Genomic DNA, 27,318 nt, shown 5'->3' on the forward strand with positions numbered 1-27,318 from the left:
CCACAGGACACAGAACAACAGATTTTACACAATACTGATCGTCAATGTTGTGCAAGTTACCTCCAAACTGTAATACATTACAGATTACTTGCTACTGTAATTTAAAAGTACTTCCTTATGTTATAATATTACTGTCTCAGATACACAAATATTAAATAAATAACTAGAAAAGCACTTGGAGACTGCAGACCTCCACCAAGGCAGATCAGCCCCCCCCCCCCCCCCGATCACCACCAAAATTTAATCATGTGTTCCTTGTGCCAGTATCAACATTTCCTGAAATTTTCATCCAAATCCATCCATAACTTTTTGAGTTATCTTGCAAACAGACAGACAGACAGAGAGACATGTGGCTGGACAGCTCAGTGTAACCCTATGGTCTACGATGTTCAAATCCCAGCAGGAACGCTTGTATTTTTTAAAAACATTTGACATGTTCAAACAAGGGGCATGGCACCGAGGATGCTGGTAGGTAAATCCACAATCAATAAAGAATTCTAACTAGTCATAGAAACGTTAGCTCACCTTGTTATTGCTGATCACAGGGATCATGCTAGCTTCTTAAAGCAGGGTGAGCATAGGTCCAATGTGGACAATGTACTGTCTTCTGCCACTTCACCCATTGGCTGAACACCAACAGGAAATAGAACTTTCCTCATTTCCTTATGATTCCTTAAGGTCTTGCAGTCTTACGTTTTTTTTTTTTTTTTTTGAGGAACTAAGTTATGAGTGGAAAGTGTGTTATAATGCAAGTGCTACTGAACATGCACCGAGCAAAATATTACTGAAAACTGATTAGCAATGCCTTACACTACTGCATTACAATAAAAAGCAAGCAGTTACTATGGTGCATTACTTTGTAACACGTTACTCCCACCTGACACTGATTGTCATAAAGCAGGAGGCACTGCAGCAGTACAATGATTCAGTTGTGGCTGAAGGGAAAAGGTCTTGATTCCCAAATGCTCCGTCACCATCACTGGTCCACTTCCTGTACCAATCGGTTCATTGACCAGCGGCTGTTCCCTTTACTCTGCCAGCAGGATCAATAATCAGTTTGTGGCTGTTCGAAGCTCTGAAACAGCTTTCTGCCGTTTCACAGCAGCTGGTTCTGACCTATAAACAGTTTCTGCTGTTTTCTGTTTGATGATATGGGCAGGGCACTGTGAGAAAAGCCTCTGCTGAATGAGTCACATAGTAAATAGATGAAAGAAACAAACCCTATCTCACTATCTGGCCTGTTAGTTTGCCTCCAGAGATCATTTCAGGTCACAGGCTCATGCTGGAGGGAAAAATCACTCAGCCTGTGAGTGCAGTTTGCAGGAAAGTCATGGAAAACTAGTCGAAAACCCCTAAAAAATCCTTGAATGGGTGCTCTGTGGGAGTACAACTAATTTTATTAGCCCCCCTTGGAAACATTCAACCTAACAAGTGGAAAGCGGTTTCTGCATAAATTAAAGATAATCCAGAGTAAATTATGCAAATATATTCGCTCAGATAAAGGAGGGGGCGGTGTGGTCGTTTATTGTGAGGTTAAAAAATCTGAGCCAGTGGTTGAAGCTGAACTGGGGGAAAGTTTCAAAAGTTGGTGAATGCTTGGTTTGTGGGGAAATAACACTGGGATGTTGCAGCAGCAAGAATGAAGCTCTGAGGAGAGGATGAAGAGAAAATAACTGAAGACGTTATCGGTTTTCCAGCCACAGAAAATCCTCACATTAGTTTCAGACGGTTGCACTTCAATGACAGACATGAAACTTATCACATATCATGAGCTGATTGTGAATATGCTTGTGATGACTGAAGAAACCGGTCTGTGTCAATGTGGGTCAGATGGTGTTTACAGTCAGCAGATAAAATCAGAAAGTGATATGTAAATGCTCAAAGTCATCATTTCACTGTCAGTGAATTTTGCAAAGAGTGTGCCATTGCCTGAGGAGGTACATTAAATATTTAAAAAAAAAGTAAAAAAAAAAAAAAAAAAGTTTTGTGGTTGCATTTGAGGAAGGATTTAGATAAAAGTACTGATACAACACTTTGACAGTGTGTATTAACAGCAAAGTCTGTGTAAATTACGAACAGTAAGAGAAATCACTGTGCACTAATATTATATATGATGTTTTTGGATTCATTTTACTGCTGCAATAATATGTGTGATGCGTTAAGGATGAGCAAATCTGAATTATATACTATTTACTGTTGGATCACGTATTCTACAGCAACGCATGTCTTCTATGAAATTATTAAATACAGTCGTCCTCAAAATTATTCATACCCCTGCCATTTTTTTGTAACTTTTTGTTTTTGTGATGAAATGAATGAGTTTCGTCAAGTTTGTTTGTGACTTATATGTGATACACAAGTGAGGAAATAAGAACAAATGATGCTTGGAGAAATACTTTATTTCAGGAGTATTTTATTAGAGGATTTCCAAAAAATGCCATGTTCAAAATTATTCATACCCTGGGTTTGCAAAGTCCAATGTGTTTTCTTAATAGTCAGTAGAGTAGCCTTTTTTCTTGATAATGGTTCCTGTAAGTGTCCATAAGTTCTCTTCTGTCTCCTGTGGGGTTTTGGTCCACTCTTCCTGGACCAAAGCCTCTAGCTGGGTCCGGTTGGATGGTCTCCTACCCATCACTCTGGTCTTTAGCTCCCTCCACAGATCCTCTAAATGATTTAGGTTAGGACTTTGACTGGGTCATGTCCTTGAACCACTACTGCACTACCTTGGTGGTATGCTTGGGGTCAGTGTCCTGCTGGGACATCCAATCAGGACCAGTCTAGAGTTTCTCAGCACTTTGATGCTGTCATCCAGGACGTTGATATAATTATGTTAAATTCATGATGCCTTGTAACTTCATGAGGTTTCCAGTGCCACTAGCAGAGAAGCATCCTAGCATTATAGGTTATAACCAAAGCATTATGTTGTCCCCAAAATAACCGAGGAATGAAGGTATCACAGACAACCATCCAGCCAGTATTGCACAAAGGAGTTCTCCATGGTTGCAGACACAGGAAGATGGCATGACTCAGGATGAAACATCAGGAGGCTCATCTGGCATTTCCTAGAGCTCTTCTTAACCAAGATCCAAGCTTTTGGTCATCAATCCAGTGATTTGGTGAAACAAAGATGGAGATGTTTGGCCATATGGATGTTGACTGCATCTGAAGGAAGCAAGGAGAAGAACGCAAGCTGAACACAGCCCCAACCATCAAGCATGGTGGTGGGAACATAATGCTATGGGGTTGCTTTTCTGCTAGTGGCACCGAGAACCTCATCAAGATACAGGGCATCATGAAAAAGGAGGATTATATCAACATCCTGGATGACAATGTGGAAGTGTCTGCTGAGAAACTCTAGATTGGTCCTGATTGGACGTCCCAGCAGGACACTGACCCCAAGCATACCATCAGGGTAGTGCAGTAGTGGTTCAAGGACATGACCCAGTCAAAGCTCTGACCTAAATCATATAGAGAATCTGTGGAGGGAGCCAAAGACTAGCGTGATGGGTAGGAAACCATCCAACCGGACCCAGCTAGAGGCTTTGGTCCTGGAAGAGTGGACCAAAACCCCACAGGAGACAGAAGAGAACCTGTGGACACTTATAGGAACCATTATCAAGAACAAAGGCTATTCTACTGACTACTAAGAAAAGACATTGGACTTAGTAAACCTAGGGTGTGAATAATTTTGAACGTGGCATTTTTTGGAAATCCTCTAATAAAAATACTCCTGAAATAAAGTATTTCTCCAAGCATCATTTGTTCTTATTTCCTCACTTGTGTATCACATATAAGTCACAAACAAACTTGACGAAACTCATTCATTTCATCACAAAAACAAAGAGTTACAAAAAAATAGCAGGGGTATGAATAATTTTGAGGACGACTGTATGTCTCATAAGAAAACCACATTCAGCTTTTAAAAGCAGGATTGTTACAATAACATTTCACTAGTAGGCTAAAACACTCTTCTTACAATGGTCTGAATCTAGTGTATGTACCCTTTCAGTGGGTGAACAATGCAACTCTAGGAAAATTCTGCATCATACAGTCCCCTTGCAGGAAGCATTTGGTTTTGACACCAAAAGATGTGACAAGAGAACAACATTTCAGCTTTTATTTCCAGGTATTTCCATCTGGATCTGATACACAACTCAGGAGATTGCATTATTTGTAAAAGAACACCACATTTTTAGGAGAGCAAAAGTACTGGGATAGATAAACTTGAAATAAATTTAAGTGAATAAGATTGGCCTCTCTGTTCCAATACTTTTGGAGGGGACTGTAATTAATGGAAGAAACAATAGAGAAGGATCAGCCTGGACAAAATGTAAAACAAAGACTGGACTGATTAAGCTTTAAGGTTTGAGTTCTGAGCTTTTTTTTGTTTTCTGCAAAAGCTTAACTTAAGGAAACAGGAACATTAATGTCATAATATCTTTGCATTATTGGAACTTCTGATTGTGAGGGCAGCATCTACAGCCTGTTCTGAACCACGATATGCTTCTAGCTGATACATTTCAGAGACAGCAGGGATGAGAACTTACATTTGGAGTCAGTTTCCCAGACATTTTTAACATTAACATTTAATATTAAACCTACTCTGTGACTAAAAGATAAGAAAAAAAAAAAAAAATCACTTAAATAGCCACTTAAAATACTTTTTAGACCTGGACCAAGCTTAATCCATGTCTGGGAAAATGAGCTTTTAAGGCGTAGTGATATCAGCAGGAAACTGAATCTAAAAGAGGCTGAAAAGGGGCTAATACCACACCATGACAAACACCATAAAGGGGTAGTTTAATGAAAGTACACCTAAAATAAAATAGAAATCAGGATGTAACTTCTTCTTCTTGATCATAAATACTTTAAGTAGACTAAGAGGCGCTGGTGAGGAGCCTGTTTCTTTGAGTATGTTGACAGTAGACTCACATTTTCTTTTTCCTATCAAAATAATCTTCAGTGAGAGATTGTATTGGGTGTGAATAGCACAGAGGCCAGACAGGAAGTGATGTCAGTAATTCAGGTTTCAATAGAGATGAAAATGAACCACACACACACACACACACACACACACACACACACACACACACACACACACACACATGGAGTTGTTCCCAGAGTGAATTGTGATTTCTGGGTCACTGCTGATGTTTTGGTCTCTATTTCAGTCTGAGGTGGCAGCGTCTCAGAGGTCATGAAGGTGACGGCCCTGTGAACTCCACCACACACACTTAAAAACAAAAAAACAGTTCTCTGTGCTGCTTCACTCCATTACTCTTTAAAGGTTGTGTTAATGGCTCCCTGCTGCTTCGCTTCCCTCTGGGGCTGATGGAGCAGAGACAACACCAGATTTTAAAGCAGAAACTCTGGGCATCGATATTCTCCATTGATCAAATTCTTACAAATATACTTTCACAGAGTTCTATAACTTTTCACTGAATAGGGTATGATAATAACTAGTCTAAAATAAGTGAGCTGTAAGATCACCACTGAAGAGAATTTGAATTTTCTATGTCAGTATAAACATTTGGATCATTTATAGTGGAGACCAACAGGACTTTATCCATTTAAACTTTCATTAAATGAATTTTAAAAAAGCTATTGCTCTTTTATTTTTCTTATTTTATTCCTCTCTCCTATTGTATTTTTTTTTTTATCCGTCCCTTCTTCCTTTTTTTTCCACAGCTATATCTTTATTATTTCCATTTGATTTTTTTTCTTCTTTTTCCTCTTTTCATCATTTTTTATATCGACTGTCTTTGTTATCATTTCTCCAAAGAATAAATCAATATAATACAATATAAATGTCAAAAATAATCATGTTTAATGTCGCTGTTGTATGACCTGTGATGGTGGAGGAAGTGAGGCCGGTGTGTCTGCGGGCTGTGGGCGGCGCACAGCCTCAGTCTGGCGGCTCCTCTTCAGTCAGTCAGTCGGTGTGGAGGACAGAGGACGGAGCGGAGCGGCGCACCGGGACCTGGATCTGTACGACGCACAAACACAACAAGACCTCAACTGACCGACCGACAGGCAGGCAGGCAGGCAGGAGCGGAGCAGCATGGAGCTGTGAGGGCTGCCGACAGACCGGGACCTGCTCCCCCTCCCCAAATAAACAACACTTGATTTATTTATTTACCGCATCTGAGAGATTTTTCCTCCCTATCATGGAGACCACAGGCTGCTGGCTGCTCCTGGCGCTGCACTTCATCCTCATTTCCCCACAAGGTAGGGCATGCTGTCACTCATGTTTTGTCCTCACGTGAACCAAACACTGAAATATTGTCAAGTGTTTGGATTTTTTTTTTTTTTTTTTTTTTTTTTTTTTTAACAATGACCGCATGGTTTTTAAGTTGCGCAAACTTTAAGGTGATTGCGCAGCATATTGAGGAGCCAACTCTGCCTAAATCAAACCTAGTGAAACCTCGTACTATTTGTGAATTACAATGATTTTTGACGGAAATCGAAACATAGCACTGGGGTTTACCCTCGGTGCTGAATTTACGCTGCGTAATTTGGAGCGCGTCTTTGGAAACGTTACAGAACACCAGCGCAAAAACGCAAACCTTTGTAAAGCTGAGCCACTGTGTCATACGCTTCAACTGCTGTCGGTGTTTTCTGCTGATAATCGATGCTTGAGTGGCGGGTCTGTGGGATCGCAGATTAAAACGTTGAGAGGCGCAGGGCGTCACATATCAGCTCCAAACCGGAGCTGTCAAGCATGAAAAGAGAAGTTTGGACACGGTAGTCTGACTGGCTTATTAAGAGTGTCACAGGCTCCATATCTAGCGACAACAACAGCATTATAGTAATCCCATAATGCTCTACAGAATGATGCTATCACTGCAAAAAAAGACAACACAGAGAGTTCTTTATTTATATGAAACCAAAACACAAGGAGCATTTTTGGATGAGGAGGTGAAGTTCACCTTAATCTCCCTTAATGAGCATCTCTGAGATGCTTATTGTGGTGTTTAAGTGTTGAAATCCTCTCCCTGTGTTTGGAAACTTGTCTGTCTGCTGTAAAAAAAAAAAAAAAAGAAAAAAGAAAATTAAAACTGCTTGTTTCAGGTTTGAGTGGTTACTGTTTGGACATGTCTGCTCACAAAAATGAAGAGGCACAGGTTTTAAAAAGGCATAAGCAGCAGTTCCAGGTAGCGGTTTGCTTTTGGCCAGAAAGGTAACACTCATGTTGAGTGTCTCTGTGGTGATGCAACCTTCCGGCCAGTCAGAAGCCAGTATACTTGTGTTTTTGACCTTCATTGATCACCCCCTGCTTCCTTTGACTTGTACTTCACAGATGTGTGTAAATAGTTGTGATGTTTAATATGTTGATTTTACTTTTCAAAGTAAAGTGTAAAACATTTTTCATGTTGTTCCTGAAACTGAATTCTATTGAAATGGTTAAATATTAGCAGCTGAGCATAGTTTTCCTTGAATGAATTTACAGTTTAAATGGAACTAAAGCAAATTAGCAGCTATATAAAATGTTTCGCTTGATAGTCTGTTAAATAAGATTATAATCCTGTCCAGACATCTAATAACAGCTATCAGTGCTCTAAAGTTTCCCATAGTGCATTGTATGTAATGTACAACTGAGGACAGTTTAGCTCCCCAAAATGACAGCCTCTCTAGTTTCGACATGCTGTGCACATAGTCCTAACTTTAGCCTCATTTAAAATCCTGCCTCCAGGATATTCCACTAATATACTACTAAACTGATTTTATCCTAATGAAGAAAGCTGCATCTTGGGTAATTGTGTTTTTTTTTCTTCTGAGAGATGTGTAGATACAACAGGGGTGTTTTGGTGTTGGTTAGGTTCCATGATACCCAACATGCGTGTGTATGGGTGCATACTAAATACAGGAAAATATGTATGCATGTAAGGACATATTTTCAGGGGGGTGGAGTAGATGAATCCATGTGTGGATACCTCCAGTCTGCACAACCCTTCCTGGGTTTCTCTGGGTGCTCATGTTGATCTTTCAGAATTTCTTGCAGATGTCTCATGGTGTCTGGGATGTGAGGGACTGTTGATTGCAGTGTTTTTGTTTGTTTTTTTCTCTGCTCTGCCCTTCAAGGTTGAAGTTCTAGTGAAGCTTTACTAATATTCTAACCCAGGACACAGCTTATTCATCTTGTATTAGATGAAGCATCATTTTAAACATCTTCCTCTCACTTCAGTCCTGACATATAGGATTCATTATATGGTGAGGTTTTCATCCCACATGCGTTTACTAACCCACTGGTGCGTCCTGTAGAGTTGGGGATCTTTAGGAAGTCATTTGGAAATGAATAAAAATTCGGTGCTGTGGGATGGGTTTCCAGCTCTTACCCAGCCGAACGGTGCAGCCTCAGCCTGCCAGAGAGGACATCGATCTGCTTGGTTGAATCTTTTGGGAAACAAAGATTAGGGGGAGAATCTGGCCAGAGCCAGCTTTAGCTAAAGGGATGTGAAACCTTTTGTGGCCGGGCCAGAGAGCCTGGATGTGTGCTGGCCGGTTCGGTACCTGCAGAAAGCCTCCGGGCTGCTTCACACCTCCTCCCTTTTCATTTTTAAATGAAGCTTTGATGAAATGTCGGGGCACAAAGGAGGTGCCAGCTCGCTGAGGAGGCAGTGCAGGAATGGTTGATGGTGGAAGAAAAGACACATGAGGAGAAACTCAGCACCATCTGTCCTCCCAAAAGATATTTGTGAATGGGCAGTGCCAGTCGTGCCCTGCTCTTCGCCTGGGCTCATGAAGGCTCTGGCCTCATGTTGTCTAACAGGGAGTCTGCTGACAGATGGCCGTCTCAGTCAGACAGTCTGTCAGTCAGACTCATGCAGGGGTTGGATGTGGATGTGATGCCCACCGACCTCAGTCAGAGTCAAACCTGACTGAAAGTCTTTACCTTTCTCTACAAAAAATTGCGAGAAAAAAAAAAAAGCCAAAATAATGTCATAGGTGATTTTTTTTTTTTTTTCATCCAACAAGCAACACTCCAAAGATATATCCACAGATATTTTAATCACACCATAGAAAAAAGTTAAAATTTCAGCAACTGAAAAAAAAAAAAAGTTTTCAAAATAGTTGCCAGTCTATCAGTGTTCCACTCAGTGTTGCCAGATTGAGAAGTTTTCTGCCCAGTTACTCTTCTTTTTCTTCATGTGGGTGGCACAAATTTGAATTTGTTATAATTTATGCTGTGTTTTGTACCATTTGAGTGATACACCTATGACATTTTCACCAAAATTCTGATACAATCAACAGGAAACTTGTAATGTGGAAGCTTAGTAACAGGTAGAGTCACAATGGTGCACACCTTTAGCCTGCTCGTTTGTGAAAATTCTGTCCTAACACACTATCATATATTTTTAGAGTCAGTGTGACTTTTATGTGTGATGCCTGTGCCAGTTTTGACTACTTATCAGGCTGATTTGGCTTCCTTCATTCAGTCAAATCTGGCTGCAGTGGTGTTTCACTGCCCACTCGTTGGTCGTCTGTGGGGAAAAAAAAAACAGATTTCCAGTCGTAGGGGTATTTGATGACCAGATTAGTGGGTATTAGGCTCAACGGCATTCACTCAGGCATACACAGGGGCCACCGGTTTGAGTCGCCCCTCTTTTTCTCTTTGCTGGCCCTCGACTGAAAGGAGGCCGGGGTTACGTGGGGAAACAACCAGCCGGGGCCTCCTCGGAGGTCAGCTGAGGAGGCCTGACCATCCTTCGCCGCCTCCTTGGGCTCGGCCCGGTGAATTATGCTGTCAGAGGGGAGATTTGTTTTGTAACAGTAGGAAAGAGGGCAACTACAGAAGGAAGGGAGGTGTAAGTGGGTAGACTGAGGGGTGGGGTGGGGTGCAGAGCGGCAGAGCTAGAGAAAAGAAGGGGGTGAGGGGTGGGTTTCAGAGGGGGGAGCATTAAAGCGTGACGCACGATGGCACTGTGATTTGTCCCAGTGGCAGCGGCGGCGAGAAGGAGAGGACGCCGTCACACTGTGAAGCTGGAGCTGAAGTGTGGGAGCGCAGTGTAAGGTGGAGGGTGGAGGGGGTATCAGGGGTGGGGAGTGGGGGAGTAACAAACAGACATACACATTCCTCCTCCAACACCTCGAGGTTGGAGGTCTCACAGAGCGATGGAGCGCAGGTTAAGCAGCACTCCTGCCTTCATTAGTCTTCGTTAACACCCCCAGCCTCGTTACACACCATCCCACCCCCCATTTCACTCTGTGTCCCCGTCTGTTCTCAGACCTCCTTTACCCTCATAACACTGTAAAAAAATACTTCCATCCTAATAATCAGATTCAGTTGGCAAAACTTTAAACACTGTTACGCTTATTAGATGACACTTCCACCTCCTGTTTGAGAAGTAGTTTTAATAATTAAAAGTTGATCAAGTGAGCTCTGAAATGTTCCCTTTCATACTTTTAGTTCCTGTTCATACAAAGACAGTTTTGGTCGTATCTGCAAAAGTTTTGTATCGGATAGGCCTTTTTGAAACCGGTCCCAGAGTGCATAAATTTGGAAATGCCGGTTTTGTGTCTTCTAACTTAACTTTTTAACTTTTATAAAACGATGACATCATAGCCCCACTTCTCTAACCTTTCACCCCGGAAGCAAGACGTCACCTCCCAACAACAACAATAATAGTGGACTATAAGAGTAGTGCTCGTGCTACAACAGCTATTGATCTTATTGGAAATGTTGAATGAAAATCTTCTACTACTCTTTCATTACAATGAGCAACAAACAGCCATAGCTAACAATATTCACTGCATGCTCTTGGATCTACAGCCGAGAGTTGTTGTTCTTCTTCTTCTGTAGCCTATGGTTTGTATACAGCGTGCAAGCTTTATGCGCACGCTCCACGTCTTCTTCTCTGTATTTTGCGAGAGCATTACAACATTACAACGCCACATAAAGGACTGGCATTTGTACTGCATCATTTTCAGTGGTTTTCAGTGGTTTCATGTGGACGCAGATATTTCCTGAAACGACTGTGTTTACGGAGCACTTTTTTGAAAACGATAAAGAAAAAGATGCAGTTTCATGTGGACATGGCCTTAGTGTGTTGATGTAATCCTAGATTCTTTCACATACAAAATCACTTTTCTGATTTTACAGAGGTTAACAAACTCACCTCTGCTGCTCTTGGCCTTCAGTCTGTGTAGTTTACAGGAAATTTGAAATTACAGCTCTGGAATTATCACAGTTCTAGATGTAGTAGTGGAGAAATTGTTGATGAACCTGAATATCTTAATGCTGTGTTTTCTGATGCTGTATTTATCATCCATCCATTCGTTTTGTGAACTGCTTATTCCTCATAGGAGTGGCGGGGATACCAGAGCCTAACCCAGTAACCTATGGGCGAAGACAGGACACTTTATTGATCCATTTTGATTGATAATTTGCATGTTGAGATTATAGTTGACTTTGTTCAGTGTTTAAACCTCTAAAAAGTAGATATTGATATGTAGATATAGATATGTCATGTCATGCATAGTTCTAGTATGTAAAATTAATAATAACAAAATGTGTTAAAATCTTGCATCATCTTGCAACATTGGAGCTATGGTTACATGGCAATATTTGTTTAACTTAAATTAAATCTTTCTTCTTAGAAATTCCATTCATTTTACATCAACTCTAAATAAAGTGATCTGATTTTAATAAATAAACTTAAAAAAAGATGAATAAAATCTGCATTTATTCACCTCACATAATTAAATTAGAACTTCTTTTACACAAGCAGTGACACCACTTGCTTTCCAGCATCTGAACAAATATAATGTATTTTTCACAACATTATTGACAAGTAGAATAGAATAATAGAATTGAAGTAGAATAGAATACTAGAATAGAAGTAGAATAGAATAATAGAATCGAAGTAGAATAGAAGCTTTAACCAAATATAATGGGGTACTCCATAAACCAGTAAGATTTTGCTTAATTATAGAAGATGTTTAATGTGTTATCATTACCAGACTTTGCATGACTTTTCTAAATCTTCTTTTAATGTTTCAAAATGTACTTGGTTGAACTGTTTTACCAAATGAAAATATTCTGGATATTTACTGGATATAGTAAAAAAAAAAAATCCAATACATTCTCTTAACGGACTAGGATTTTTAGACATGGCACATTAAAATTGAGATTTTTTTTTTTTTCAGTGTGTTTCCTCGAGGCCAGAGCCTTTCTAAAAAATTCTTCCTCTTCGGTCTTGTTTATCCTTTTTTCCGTCCTCCTCTTTTACCCCTTTTTCCCCCCAGCTCTTAATCTCTCATTTTCTCTACTCCTGCACATCTTCTGTTTCCCTGTTGTCCCACATTTCTCCCCCTTTTTGAGCCTCATGCCTTCATCCTTCTACTGTCTGTCCCCTATACTCCTCCTTGTCCCCCTTAAGGTTTTTTTAATCCTCCTCCTCCTCCTCATTTGTCTCCCCTCTGGTTCTTGGGTGGGTGAATGATGAGGGCTAGGGTGTTTTCTTTTTTGGGTGGGTGGGGGTTAGCCAACCATCTTGTCTCTGCTGGTGTCCTGCTGGCGTTCTGCCACCTCCATCACCCACCCCTTCTCCTCCCCATCCCCCTCCTCATTGCCCACTGCCACTCTGGACGCTGTAATGGATGACGGGGCAGATCCGGGTGGCCCATGGTGCTTCTGAAAAGGAGGGGCCCTTACACCAGAGCGCATTGCAGTATAGAACAAGTGGAGCCCCCGTAGAGTAGCTGGTGGAGAGCCATTTGATTTGTCCTCCACTCTTCAGCTGCCTGCGAGTGTGTGGTCTGTCCTTCGTCCTGGATGCTCGATGGTCTCTCAAACCGCTCAATGTGAAATCCTAAAAAGTGATGCAGAAAAAAAGGCCAGCGATAAAAGGCCTGCGTGGAAGACGCGGGTCGGTCAAAGTCCTCTTTGGTAAAAGGGTTGATTCACTTCTTTTCTTCCCCATTCACCAGCCTGTGGAGGGGATCTAAGCAGGTGAATGTGAAGACGCTTTAGGCAGATGTTAGCATGCACAAAAGGATTGGATGGGCCTCGATGAGGCTTTTCAAGTATTTACAGAACATTTACATTTACATTTCAGGCATTAGTCTGATCCTCTTATCCAGATCAGCTTCAATTGAGTTCAGCAGGAGAATGAGCTTAAATTCCTCGATCAGCGACATTACAAGCTAACAGTAGCAGGGGTCAAAGCTGAACAGTATTCTGTCAGGACCCCAAAGAAATAAGAAGAAGAGAAGAGGGCTGAAACAAGACACAACAAGGAAGTTTAAAGCCCCTGAAATCTTTTAAACTTTAAAGCTGTTGCGATCCACCTGTCTCTATATCCAGGAATGTCTCTATATCCAGGAACATCTCTATACTCAGTACAATCTGTCAAACCTGATACTTTTTCCTCTGCTCCTCTTAAGATGAACATGTTTCTGGAGATTCCTCTCTGTCTGTAAAGACAAGCTGAAACCATTATTTTCGGTGCAATACATTTTTAGTCGCTATAAAAAAACCCAAAAAAAACCACCATTGTCAATATATTTCTTGTTCAAAACTTGTGCCAGCACTTTCTAAAGTCTTTCTAAATAAGTCCAAATCACTGCAATGAAAAAAAAACATATTGTTACAGTACAAAGTCGTCACTGAATGAAGGAAAATCTGCAAATTTCAGCTTTAAATACAGGTTTAGGCCCGACACTCACTTATTAAGCTTCCTTTTTCCTTGTATTTACGTTTTTTTGTGAGATTTTTTTTGTGAATTTTGTGAGATCATTTCCATTTCAGTGATAATATTCTCCAGCAAAGTTTTGTAGACAAAGCATTATCTCCATTGACGACCATTAACAAAGAAGGTCCTGTCTGTGTGCTCTCTGTGTTGCAAAGTGCGAAATGTGGTGAGTTCTCACTGAGGAGGACATGTGCACATGAGTTGTCAGACATCTGCTTGTACATTATAGAACATTCCCAAACCACATGTGCGTGGTGGTGTGCTGCGTGTTATGCTGCTAATGAGCTTATTTGATCAGGTTTATGATTGTCACATTGCGTGATGATCATCCCTCTGTCCTCCAAACATGCTCTGTAATGGGTTTCCACTTATGGATTGTGGGTTAAAGTGCTACTAGGCTAAAGCTGAGGTTGTGGGTCTGATCTATGAGTATTGTGCATTGTTCTTAATTTCTGGCGGTTAAAGTCTTGTGCTGCTTATAATGCTTTGTATGCAGATTTTCACAGTGCTCTAAATTATACATGGATGGTGCTGATGAAGATGAGGAGAGAATCATCTCACTATGCCTGCTATTTAAAGTATATTACTCACTACTCTGACATTGAATAATTTAAATAAAACTGATGTTGGAGCAGTCTCTGAGGGCTTCATAGGTGTCTGTGGTGCAGGTACAGTGAGGATCTGCAGAGGTCAGCTGTCAGTTTGATCTGCAGCATCACGCACAGATGTTTCCAGAGCCCAGAGGCAGAATCTGTCCTCATCCTGGTCAGACTGGTTCATCTGCAGAGTGAAGCCGCAGGTCGTATTGTCTCACCTGACTGTGGATGAGGGAGAGGCGTGAGAAGGTGTGAAAGGTTAAACTTTTAAGTACCAGAAAATTACAGCAGTTAAATCTAAGTGGAAGCAGGTATGACATGATGTGACATCGTCAGTCAATGCAACTGAAAATGACTGCAAATCAAACCGGTGATGATAACTGCCAGATGTGCAGTCTGTGCCTCAGATGTGTCTTTACTGTGTATAGCCATGCTAATGTTCTGCTCCAGTTCACCGTGTGGTAATTAAAGGAAAACAAATCCAGTTTATTATTAGACTGTTAATGGTACATGATAAAACAGAGGCAAAGATGTAAAATTCATTCTTATAGCGATACTAAATGATGTGTCATTGACTCAGTGAAAACCTGAAGTTGTTATAGTCACTGTAGGTGATGTGAATGTGCAGGTTTCTTCATTGCTACAGAGAGTTTTTGATTTTTGTTTCAGGTTTGACTTCACTGTCTCCAGATGGACTTTTTTGATGAGTGCATCAGGCAGAGTTTTCCCCTTTATTTCAATTTTAGTTCACAAAGAATAAAGCAAAAACCAAAACAAAATGCATCGCTACAAATGATGCAAGAGTGTTCACTGACCGCTTATTTTGATTGATGTGACTGAGGTGGGAAGAAGATGATAAATAAAATATGAAGGTCTTGTATTTTGGACTTACATTCTCTAAATGCTACTGCTGCTATTAGAAGCTACTGTTTACATTATCTGGTGCCTGCATCCCAGAATGCAAAGTACACCTGCCACAGATGCTGTCTGTCATTTCCCAATCTGCTCTAGATTATTTTGTTGTGTTTCAGTCACATGTTAAAGAAAGAAGTAAGAATATCGTTGCTGTCGGGCGGAAACCTCTTATGTCCAAAACGGTTATTTTTCAGGAAACTGGAAAAGCGATGTATATTCTAAGTAAATTAATAGAGTTAACAGATGTAGTCATGAGAGATTTTCAACACTTTTCATTGGTTAAGTATTTCTAAAACCGTCAGGCCAACATGAAGACTGACCAATAGATGTGTTTTATGACAACAACAAAAAAAGACCAAAAATAGACTTACAAGGTTTCTACCCGACAGCAACGATATGCTGTATTTCAAATGAGGCTGAATAACCCCCCAAAAAAGTGGATATTAAAAGGTTACCGCAGTTCAACATCATTGTCATTCAGTGCATATAGTATGGACAATGAAGTGTGAATGTTGTGTGAAGCCGTGAGTGAAAATAATAATAAGAAAAATAGAATAAATATTTCACAGTTTTCACTCAGTATATCAGTAAATAAAATTTGATTGATTGATTAATTTGATTGGTTTTCCCCTGTAAGGCACTTTGGAAAAAAGCATCTGCGAAGTAGAGACAGTTACAATATAAATGATAAAGCAGCAAATAAATTGAGGCTGCAGCCATGCATAAATTCTCAAAAGCTCAGAGCGTTTTAGTTTTTTAAAATAGCTTAAATTTAAACAGTCTTGCAAGCTACTATGGGCTACTATTAGCCTGTGTGGTATTGATAGCTGATTGATTGTTTGATAAAAACGTGTATGTATAAAATCAAAAATGAAACTTATATTCAAAATCACTAAAACAAATGTAACATGTTTATATTAACCCATAAAGACCTGGAGCAATTTTTTGTGGTGATGTCCAAATTAATTTCTCTCTACATATAACCATTACCTCATCACTTAGATTTTTTCAGCTATATTTAATATACTGACCATGTAGGTGTTAAAAGCTCCGTGAATTCAAAGGTTTTTATATGAAAACAAAGAAAACATATTAATTGTACATAAAAACAAGTGTCTCCATCCACTGTCATTTGTCAAACTACATGGGCTTTACCAGTGAACCAATGCTACTGAAGATGACAGTGTTTCCACATTCACTATAGCGCCTATGGATGCATCTGAAAAAGACATCTGATGCTGCTGAAAAGCTGACAAACTTAATTTTACATGAATTATTTAAATGTATTTACGGGATTAGTGGTTCAACAGTTATTAAACATTTTAGATCAGTAGATGTGGTTGGGTCTTTGAGGGTTAACTGCCTTTAAATTCCATTAACTGCTCTAAATGATTGAAAAATATGAGTAACGGGAAATTGTATTCTTGCACATGGAACAAATCATACTGTACGTCAGGTTTCTGGTGTAAAACTGGGCAGTAACCAGGTCAAACTTACAGAGGACAGCTGGTCGGGTCTCATTTTCATCACAAATAAAGTCATCCTAATTTGGGGGTCTGATGGAGACCACCGCCTCTTTTCCTCCTGTTTTTTTTTTTTTTTTTTTTTTTTTTTTTTACATTTGATTTTGATTACTGTGTTCACCATATTGAACCAGAACTGAACCAGAGTCCAGTGTAACTAGATTTAAGGTGTGAAAATCTGACATCTAGTCTGACTTTGACCAGACAGAGAAAGAAATTTCGATCGCACCTTCTCGTCTGCTCTTAATCGAAGTTGAAATGACAAATATCAACATAAACCATCAGCCATTTTTCATTTATTTTATATATTTTTTGTTATTGTCAGACTAATATCCTCTCTGCAAGTTAAGCTTTTTCTCATGTGCAACCATTTTTAATCAGGAAGAACTAAACCTCTTTAAATTCCGTAACAAATTCATTAAAATACAGTTAAATAAAATCTCTACTTTCAAGTTAGTTGTTGAAACTGTATAAGTCGGGGTGTGTACGGGTCCTTGAAAATGCTTGAATTTCAATGTTGTGTTTTCAAGGTCTGAAAATGGCTTGAATTTTTGTTTAAGTGCTTGAAAGTGCTTGCAATTATAACTCTGCGATGTGATTTATTTATTTTAATATTAACTCTGTCAGGCTAGATGCCAAGCTAAAGTTACTTACTGAGAGGTGAAACATTTTAAAAAATAAAAGTTTATGTCAAAAAAGGAAAATTAGCAGGTGCTCTCAGGTCGACTCCAGGTACATTTTTATCTTAATCTTTGTCTAAGTGAGAATGTGTCTGAAGAACGCCAGGTGACTTCCCTTTTTTCTTGGGACACAACTTTGTCTTCTCCTTGAATTTCTAAACTTGTTTCTTTTATGAAACATAATGTTAGATGTTTATAGCATAATACAGTGTACATCATTGTGATAAAAAGTGAAAAAAAAAAATCATGAGTATATGTATTCCTGTAGATATGTATTTTACCCCAGTGATAAGGTGCTGCCTGGGCTGGAAAATTTTGAAAATGACCCTTAAAAGTGCTTAAATTTGACCTTGAAAAATGTGTAGGAACCCTGTATAAGGCTCAACAATACAAATCATCCCTCGTTATTAATAAAATACTCATAAATGCAAAATGATCAGCATGTAACAATTAAAGCACATGTGGCAGAATATTGAAATAACTGATAGTGATGAAAATAGCACCTTATTTTATTAAACGTGTCTCATTTTGAGGATAAATTTAATGAAATGGAGCCGTCTATTGTCATGAGTGTACTCCGTTCGTGGGGAAAATCCAGCAGAAGTGTGTCAAGGTTAAAACAGGACAAAGTGTAAAATCCATTTTTCCTCTGTGTGTCCCGCCTCATTTCATTTAGGTCATTCCTCAAAATAGTCCCGCATCCCCAAGGCACCATCACAAATGTCTGGCTGCTAATGAGCGGCTGATTGTGCTGATGATGTTCGACTGAAGCAGCATGACGGGTTCATGCAGGTGAAAAAGCAATTAGTATTTGGCTGCAGATTCGCTGCTCCTGCTGTGACCTGCAGATGATGGAGCGTGAGGAGGCGGGACTACTTGCTGCGAGGACAGGTGAAGGTTTTGTGGACAGAGGGACGCTGTTTTATGTGGAGAGGACAAATGTTATTGGACCTGAGTGACCTTTAATAGACAAATGCACTCATTTTTAAGGAGCTTGAAAACACAAAATACACAATGAAAACCAGTGGCGGCGGCTGGTCTTTAAAACAGGGGAAGCTCATCTTACGGCTCCATCATTAAACTTGTCGTATTATAGCAAAGCAATTAAAAATAAAAGGAATGCTTTATTGAGGCTGTTGTGCTTCAATTGTACCACAAAACCACAGCAATACACACTTGCAGGTGTATGACCCTTTATCTCTTCAGCTGATGTAGTCATGGCACTTTGGAAAATGACCTCTCTTCCACCGATATCCACATGGGACTGGGGGCGGGGGGGTCCACACCATGCTACCTACTGTACAAAGTGAAAGTGAAACTTAAGATACTTTACTAATTCCGATGTTTCCCGCTGTTGTGCACATCATTTTCCTTTTCCCTACCTTTGGAAACTTTTATTTGAGGGGGCAGGACGTTTGTTGCCCCCACCGAACCGGGTTGACGCCCTGGTGTTTTCTCTGCTGCTAGATTCACAAGCATTGCTAAGTAGTGTATCCAACACTTGATATTCCTGCAGATAAATTGTGTGCTGTGTGGACAAATGTTTGAGCATGTTGGAGGGATTTCCCCCCTTTGAAGAAATGGAAGCTTTGCAAGTTTTACAACTGGCCCTGGTGTCATCTTTTTGCATGAAATATAGCCAAACTTAGGAGTGTTTCTGCCTTGACGCCATGTTGACTACGCTCTAAAGCAAAATAATGCAGCGTACACATGACATCATCATGTATATGCAACAAAGGCGGAAATGATGAGCAGAATCGTTAAGCAGGCAGGCCAACGATTCCAAGAAACTGACTTACTGGGAACCAGTTCTCAAAAAGAACCGATTCTTGAGTCCTATCCCGACTACTGACTGACCCATTCACCCCCAGAGATGCTGAACGTCCGTGGAAGGCTTCTGGGTGGGATGATTTTATGCATTTAGCCAATGACCACCATGCTTTCCTGCAGTGAAAAAAACAGCTCGGTGCTGCCTCATAGACAACCCACTGACACTCGGCATCCATGGGGAATTCAACAATGTAGGCTACTGATGCAAGAATGTATCTATCATTGGAAAATAGACAATAAACGGCTGGCCAGAACAAGAGAGTCATAAGATTAAGTGTGTGCTTGTGCAATTTTATTTGATCCTGCGTGTACTTTTGGTATATTTTTTATTGAATGTCCTCAAATAACCTTTTCATCAGCTAATATTTATTGCAGATCTATATAAATGTAAAGATGTTATATTATTCATACATACTTAATGGTTTGGCCAGCCTCTGTGAGGTTGTTTTTTTAAATTAATTAATTTATTTTTTACAGAATTACCCATTTATCTGTTAGTGTAAATTTATAAGATGCAATTTCAAATGCTATTTTCATTTCTGCTTTGCATTTTGGGCTCAAACTGGCTTAGAATCGGTGGATTTGTTCACTGTTTACTGCCTGTTTTCCCTACTTGGCAGCTCAAAAGTCCTACATGACTTGAATGCCACATTAGTCCTAAAATTAATTTCAATAAAAAGTCCTTTAAGTGGGCTACAAGACCTTGCAAGAAACATCATGAATAACCTGTTTGTCATCAAAAGCCTGAGCTGAGGAGTAAATGAAATTCCCTAATCATTATAACATAACAGGAGGGTTTTACATGCACACTGATGGACTTCCTCTCTTATTGTCTTTCCTGTGGGATACAGTGTTGGCACCCTCCTCTGTCCATTCAGCTCCAGTGTTTAATTAAGTCGTTTTTCTGTTAGAGGAGCTTTTCTTTGCACCTCTGACAAACTGTTTCGTCACTGTGTGTACGATTAGATTAGAAACACGTCTGCTGGAACCAAAACAGCTCGGCTTGGAACAGACGCTTCATACAAGAGGGAATCTGGGTGAAGAAGGAAACTCGCTGCTTTTCACTGCTGTTCAGGTTTTCAGTGGAGCCGAGGTTCCCAACTGGTGGGATGCCCTCCAAAGGCTCCATTCTGAGAGGATAAACTTAAAAACAACTTAAATAGATTTTGGTCGGACCAGTTGTTCTGGATCACACTTCGTGACGAGTTGATTGACACTGGCCAAGTCTGGGATCACCCACTGGTCATGAAAATACTGCACATGACATGCTACAGTATTATATAACATACTCACATAGTGTACTACACAATTACATGGCCACCAGGGTTATCACTAGGGTACCATGAAAAAACTGACCTAGCAACTGAGGGAAGATTTATTTATTTTTTACCCTTCGATGACGGCAGCCTCTCCAGTGCTACATTTTGCACTTTACAGTATTCAAAATAGTGTAACTCCTTGAGCATTTACGCTACCCACAAAATTAATCAATATCAGAAAGCTTAGATCCTGAGCTTTGTGACAGTATATTACACTTAACACTAGGAATGTGGAACTCTATTACAAGTGGAAAGGAACTGTTTCAGAGACTTCCACACAGGCTAAAAAAACATCTGGAAATAACAAAAAATATCAGGCTACACTATAGATACTGAATGTTCAAGACCAAAAAGCATGTTTGAGCAGATGTAAAATAGTTAAAAGATTATTTCTGCAATCTCAGAAAGTTTTGTTACAGACATATATAGTTGTTTCTGACAATAAATATGCTAAAAACTTGAAGTCCTTTTTTTTCTTTTTACTAAAACACACTGTTTTTATGCATTTATTATTTATGATAATGATAATTAATGGCCAGATATTGAAAGTTAAGTTCTTCCTGAAAATAAATGTGTAAAAGAATTGGCAAAAAAGACATATTCTGACATTTCTATTGCAAAGAAAACACCTTGTAAAACACCCTGCACCGCTTAGGCAGCCTGCTATAATGGTGTTACACTTAAACCCAATAGAAGAGCAAAGTCCTGCCCCTTCTACTTTCTTTAGTATCTGTGTCTTTAACATCTAGTTTTATGTAAAATGGTTCAGTGGACTGCATCTCTCATTGCATATGATATGATATGATGCACATCACCAACCAACCAATATTTCACCTCATGGAAGGTTAAAAAACTAGTAAAGTAGTTAAGTAAAGTAAAGTAAACTAAGTACAAAAAGATGCAAAAACCACAACAAGTCTAGTCATGTTGAAGCTACAGAGACATCTTCAACTCTGAACAAACTGAAGGGAAAATTATGATGGTGTTACCTCTGCAACTTTCAAATGTGTAGAATAATAGTAATAAGTTGCATGGATCACCTTAAATAATAAAATTAAAAATAATAACAATAATAGTAATGTTCATATGTGAAGAGACTGTCATGAGACTAACAATGATTTCCTGATTTCCTGTGGCAGGAAACAGATCTATTTGACCCTTTCATACATAGTGGTCACTACAGTGGACAGCTGTTAGAATGCTGTTCTCTTGTATATTCATGGATTTTATTGTTTTAGTTCCAACACAGTGGACACTTATGTATTATCCCATACCATTACTGTAACTTTGCTGTTCTAAATAAACCTGATCTGCAGTAACACGTTTTGGGGTTTTTTCAAACAATTTTTTTTTTTTTTATATTATCTCCATGAAGTGAGTAATAACTACTATTACAGTATGTTAAAATGTGAGAAAACATAAGATTAGCAGCATTAAATATGTTTTCATTTCATAGTTTTCACACAGTATATCAGTAAATTCTTGTTTTTTTACTTCTAAAATTAAACACATGGTGTCCAGCTCAGTGGATATTTCTGTAACTTCCTGAAAAAAAGGTTCATAAAAAAATTCAAAGGCATTGCTTTTTTTTTTTTTTTCTTCATGCCTAAAGAGGAATAAAAACACTCAGCAAAAAAACTCCTGATTAAGATTCTCATAATTCAGTTCATTTTGTTATATTTTTGTGCATTATGTCCTGTTTGTACTAAACACCGTCTGTTATGCAGCATACAAGTGTTTCTCCACATTGAATCGCCACACTCTGCCTCACACGAGACAATCCTCCCAATTGTTGTACAGTGCTCTTTCCCTTTTCTGCCAGGTTATTACTTTTTGGTCTAAAAACTGCATCTGGCTCCCCATCATAGCTGCACCCACATGTTAGTACTGGTAAAGAGTAAGATAGAGGTTTGAACTTTGACCCCAGACAAGTGTAGTGTTCATATATGAATAAAATATATTTAGTTGTAACATTTTACATTCAATATTGTCATTTTCAATTCTGCATAATTGCAAGGATTGAGTCAAAAAGAACAGCAACACAATTAAATGTAATTTTTAGACCTAGCTCCATGGTGACTAGTGCTATTTTTAGAACATGCCTTGCGGGCGACTTGTGGTTCCTGAGGGCTACCACGTACCCATGGGCACCGTGCTCATATAGTAAACCTAAAATTACAAATACACCACATTTCTAGGCAAAGCTGTACTGGCAACCCTCCCCATAAACTTTCACAAACTGACTGTCAGGTCTTCCAGTTGCATTTACTGACTGCTCCTTAGAGAGGGCGCTACTGAACCAATACAGCTACCAAAATACCGCACAATGAAGCTATGGCCTGTGGAAATACATTAGCTAAACTATGTTACACTGGCCTCCATAGACTTGGAACCTCTCCCTGGAAATGTTAAGTCAACGACAATTTTCTAGAAGTCATTCTGGTGTTAGACCCTTTAATTAATGTCAGTGGTCCTTTTATAAAAAAAATGCCCTAATAATAATATCTTAGTCCTTTGAGAGTAACATTAATGCCTGCTGTTTGGGCTTTGACTGACAAGTGTGACTGACAGCTGTCTCGCCAAGTGAGTTGGATGCTTATTGAATAAAACATTTTAGGGCATTTTCAGACTGGGTATCCAGATCTGTGCTGTACCTGGATACGATCACACCTTTCTCGCAGATGTTGCCTTCACAAGAAAGTACCTCAGCCCGCGCCCAAGATTGAGTGGTTATTAGAGGGCCAAAACAATAGGTGGTGGTGTGGGAGGAATTCTATAGCTATCCAACAAACACAGAAGTGACAAACCCTTACGTCATCAACCGAGCAACTGTTCTGTTCATTTGTCTACAATGGCGGCAATACAGGCAATACTTTTCTATCTGCTAGCCTGTTTGAGGCAAAGAGAAAAAGAGCAACCTTCATTGTCCCTGATATATCACTGAATGGTTTGTTCTATAAGGTGAGCCCGTGCAGCGCGGATCCGAGGCTGGTATGGTGATTAGGTCACTTCCGGTCTCGGGTGCAGATTGCTTTTAAATAGATTGCTTGGAAATATAGAAGAACTGACACCATTCATTTCACCCTCTGCTGTGGAAAAGACACTTTTCCATGCATCTGTGTGAATCACATCTGACTTAATCTGATCAGTGACTGGTAATTACATCCAATTGGTAATTACAGCCATCAAATATTTCACCCTCCTACCTGTCTGAAAACACCAAGGATAAGTCTATGTCAAGGGGTAGATTTTCTACAGCCAGTTGTTTCCTGTCATAGTAAATGAATTACAGTATGCTGATAGTTAATTGTGGATTTTTTACTCAATAACACCAAAAAGCTATTGAGCACTGCACGTTTAATATATGTGAATAGGAACTTCTGTCCAACACTATTTTTTAGGATCAGTTTTCCGGTTGTAGATAATATGATATTCAAAATTATAAACTGAGTAACCTGATCTATATACTGTACTGTGCTTTAATTATCTTTCCCTTAATTGCAGAGGGCCACGCTCACCCCTCTGCTGTTATAAACACTCTGATGCTTTGATGTCTGATTAAATCCAATGTGCCGCGCTGAGCCTGGCATAGCTATAAGTGAAGGTTAAATAAATAAGACGTCACTCAGATTGCTGCTTTTGAGCCGTCTGGTTCTTAATTTCCCTGTAAATCTTCGTCTTCCTGTAAACAAGTCTCTGTGAGCCGGTTCTCTTTGTTTAAACATCTCGGATGTTTGGAGCCCGTCGGTCGGGCTGATGAACTGGGAGGAAGCGGTTTGATGCAGCGACGGCAGAGACTGGCACTGAGCGAGCGATGGGCAGGTACCCAGCAGACATTTAGAGGTTGAATAGGTGTTGATGGGGCAGCCTGCGTCAGCACTGAGAACCCGAGTAAACACAACAAAGACAGAAAGCTGAGACGACATTTGCAGTCGACTGGAGCCGATTGTGTAAAATCTGGATGTGAAGTTGTTCATTTTATGTCGTTTCCAAAGCTGCTTTGGTTTTAGACAGATTAGACCCACAACAGACAACAAACTGTTGCTTTTTGCCCCTAGTAAAATGTTTAGACGATAAAAGGGAGTGCTTTGTTTTAGAGATACTGTTACAAGCTTCCTAGATTAACCCATGAAGACCCAATGCTCCTTTTATGGCAGTTCCCAAATGAATTGTTCTCCATATTTAACCTTTCTTAAGTGATTTATCACCATTTATTATAATATTATCCTCTGTATTTGTGTTTTTTTTTAATGAAAATCAAGTATTTTCCTATATTTAATTTACTGATCATGTAGATGTTCTTTAAAGTTGAAGGTCATTCTATCAAAAACTGAGGAAAGGGACTTTTTCAGTCAAATCTATCAATAACTGAACATAAAACAAGTGTCTCCATCCACTGTCATTTATCAAACTCTATGGGTTTTACTGGTGAATCAATGTTGTAGAAGATGTTGGTATTTCCATGTTCACAACAAAGCCTTTGAACGTCCAAATGGATCATATCTGATGACCATGAAAAGATGACAAACTGTATTTTACCCAAATTATTTCAATTCATTGATAGAGTTAGTAGTGCAGAAGTTATTAAATATTTTATAGCAGATGGTAATTTTGGTTGCCAGTAGCTGTATGGGTCTTTATGGGTTAATATATATACTGAACAAAAATATAAATGCACGACTTTTGTTTTTGCTCCCATTTTTCATGAGCTGAACTGAAAGATCTAAAACTTTTTCTGTGTACACACAAGGTTTATTTCTCTCAAATATATTTCACAAATCTGTCTAAATTTGTGTTAGTGAACACTTCTTCTTTGCTGAGATAATCCATCCACCTCACAGGTGTGGCATATCAAGATGCTGATTAGACAGCACGATTTTTGCACAGGTGTGCCTTAGGCTGGCCACAATAAAAAGCCACTCTAAAATGTGCAGTTTTATCACACAGCACAATACCACAGATGTCACAAGTTTTGAGGGAATATGAAATTGGCATGCTGACTTCAGGAATCTTCACCAGAGCTTTTGCCTGTGAATTGAATGTTCATTTCTCTACCATAAGCCATCTCCAAAGCTGTTTCAGAGAATTCATGAAGAAGACTGTGTGAGGAAAATGGTGGTCACACCAAATACTGACTGGTTTTCTGACCCCCCTGGACCACCCAATACAGTAAAAGTGCACATTTTAGAGTGGCCTTTATTGTGGCCAGCCTAAGTCACACCTGTGCAATAATCCTGCTGTCTAATCAGCATCTTGATATGCCACACCTGTGAGGTGGATGGATTATCTCAGCAAAGGACAAAGAAGAAGTGCTCACTAACACAGATTTAGACAAATTTATGAACAATATTTGAGAGAAATAGGCCTTGTGTGTACATAGAAAAAGTTTTAGATCTTTCAGTTCAGCTCATGAAAAATGGGAGCAAAAACAAAAGTCGTGCATTTATATTTTTGTTCAGTGTGTATATATATATATATATATATATATATATATATATATATATATATATATATATATATATATATATATATATATATATATATATATATATATATATATATATATATATATATATATATTCAGTGTGTATATATATATATATATATATATATATATATATATATATATATATATATATATATATCTGCCATCTTTCATATAATAATATTAGCACTCGGATTCACTTAAAATCCACTGATGTCCATATCTCTATTATCCACTGTGATCAAATAACAGATTGTGGCTGCACAATTTTCCTGAGAATTGTCACTAGTCACTTTTCCATTGACCCTCAAATTGTGCGACTATAACTTGCGCAAAAAAATTTTACCTAATGGAAAAACGATAATTTCACCAAAACTCTCATTTTTCGATTAAAAGTTTTTGCGCTGGCAAGAGGTGTTTTGTCTTGTGTAGCGCAATTGGTATATCTCACAAAACTGCAATGGAAAGACCTTTTTCTGCAACTAGAGTCACATGAATAAGAAAAAAAATGGATGTTGATGAACGTTACAACAAACGAAGAAGAAGAGTTTTAAAAGCAACATGGCCTGGTATGTGTGAACACACCAGGAAACCAAATCATTTTTTAATTTAGCATGAGATAGAGGGGTAATATATAATAATAATAATGAATATATATGTAAATCAACATATTTACATTTGTCGCCATGTTTATGGAATGACTTCTCGTGTCATCTTGTGATAATAAATAAACAAATCATCGCATTTGTGATTTAATGGAAAAAAATGACATTACGCACTTCTGTTTTTTCGATATTTAGTAAATATCAGTAAAGTTTTGCACATATGTCCAATGGAAAAGTGACTATTTTCTTCATTCACCTTCTTCATTGTCATTTTCTTGGGTTTTTAAGTTTCTTCCACATTACAGCCACCAGGGATAATGGAGATGAGATTTTTTTCTCTCCCATTTCCAGGTGCTGAAGCATTCACAGCTAATCCAGATATTATGGTCATAGATCATTCCTGGCAGCAGCAGGTGTTTTTACCGAAGAGGACAAGCTGGTTCCTCTCAACCTCAGATAAGCGTAGATCCTCAGTCTTGGATAGTTATTGAGTCTGAATGCTTCTGTCTTATCCTTCATTTCTAATATCAGAACACACATGGGATGTACCTCAAGAGCTCTATGCTCTATAGGAGGTACCATTTTTATCTAGAAGTGGTAATGATAATGTGTCTCACACCATAGTTATGCAAAAACAGGAGGTAAGACTGTCATTGAAAGGAAGTTGGTGC

The 27,318-nt window shown here is 39.0% G+C and overlaps 1 protein-coding gene across 4 annotated transcripts in view; it reads left to right on the forward strand.

The window, feature by feature from the left end:
- The first annotated feature begins 5,943 nt into the window (after positions 1–5,943).
- ptprz1a (protein tyrosine phosphatase receptor type Z1a) overlaps positions 5,944–27,318 on the forward strand; it is a 117,875-nt gene continuing 96,500 nt past the window's right edge. For all 4 annotated transcript variants that reach the window (XM_030137607.1, XM_030137608.1, XM_030137609.1 and 1 more), the window contains exon 1: positions 5,944–6,228. In XM_030137607.1, the coding sequence (XP_029993467.1) occupies positions 6,168–6,228 (61 nt within the window). In that variant the 5' untranslated portion in view covers positions 5,944–6,167. The remainder of the gene's footprint in view (positions 6,229–27,318) is intronic.

Source organism: Sphaeramia orbicularis, chromosome 6 (genome assembly GCF_902148855.1).
Source record: "Sphaeramia orbicularis chromosome 6, fSphaOr1.1, whole genome shotgun sequence".
NCBI classification, from domain to species: domain Eukaryota; kingdom Metazoa; phylum Chordata; class Actinopteri; order Kurtiformes; family Apogonidae; genus Sphaeramia; species Sphaeramia orbicularis.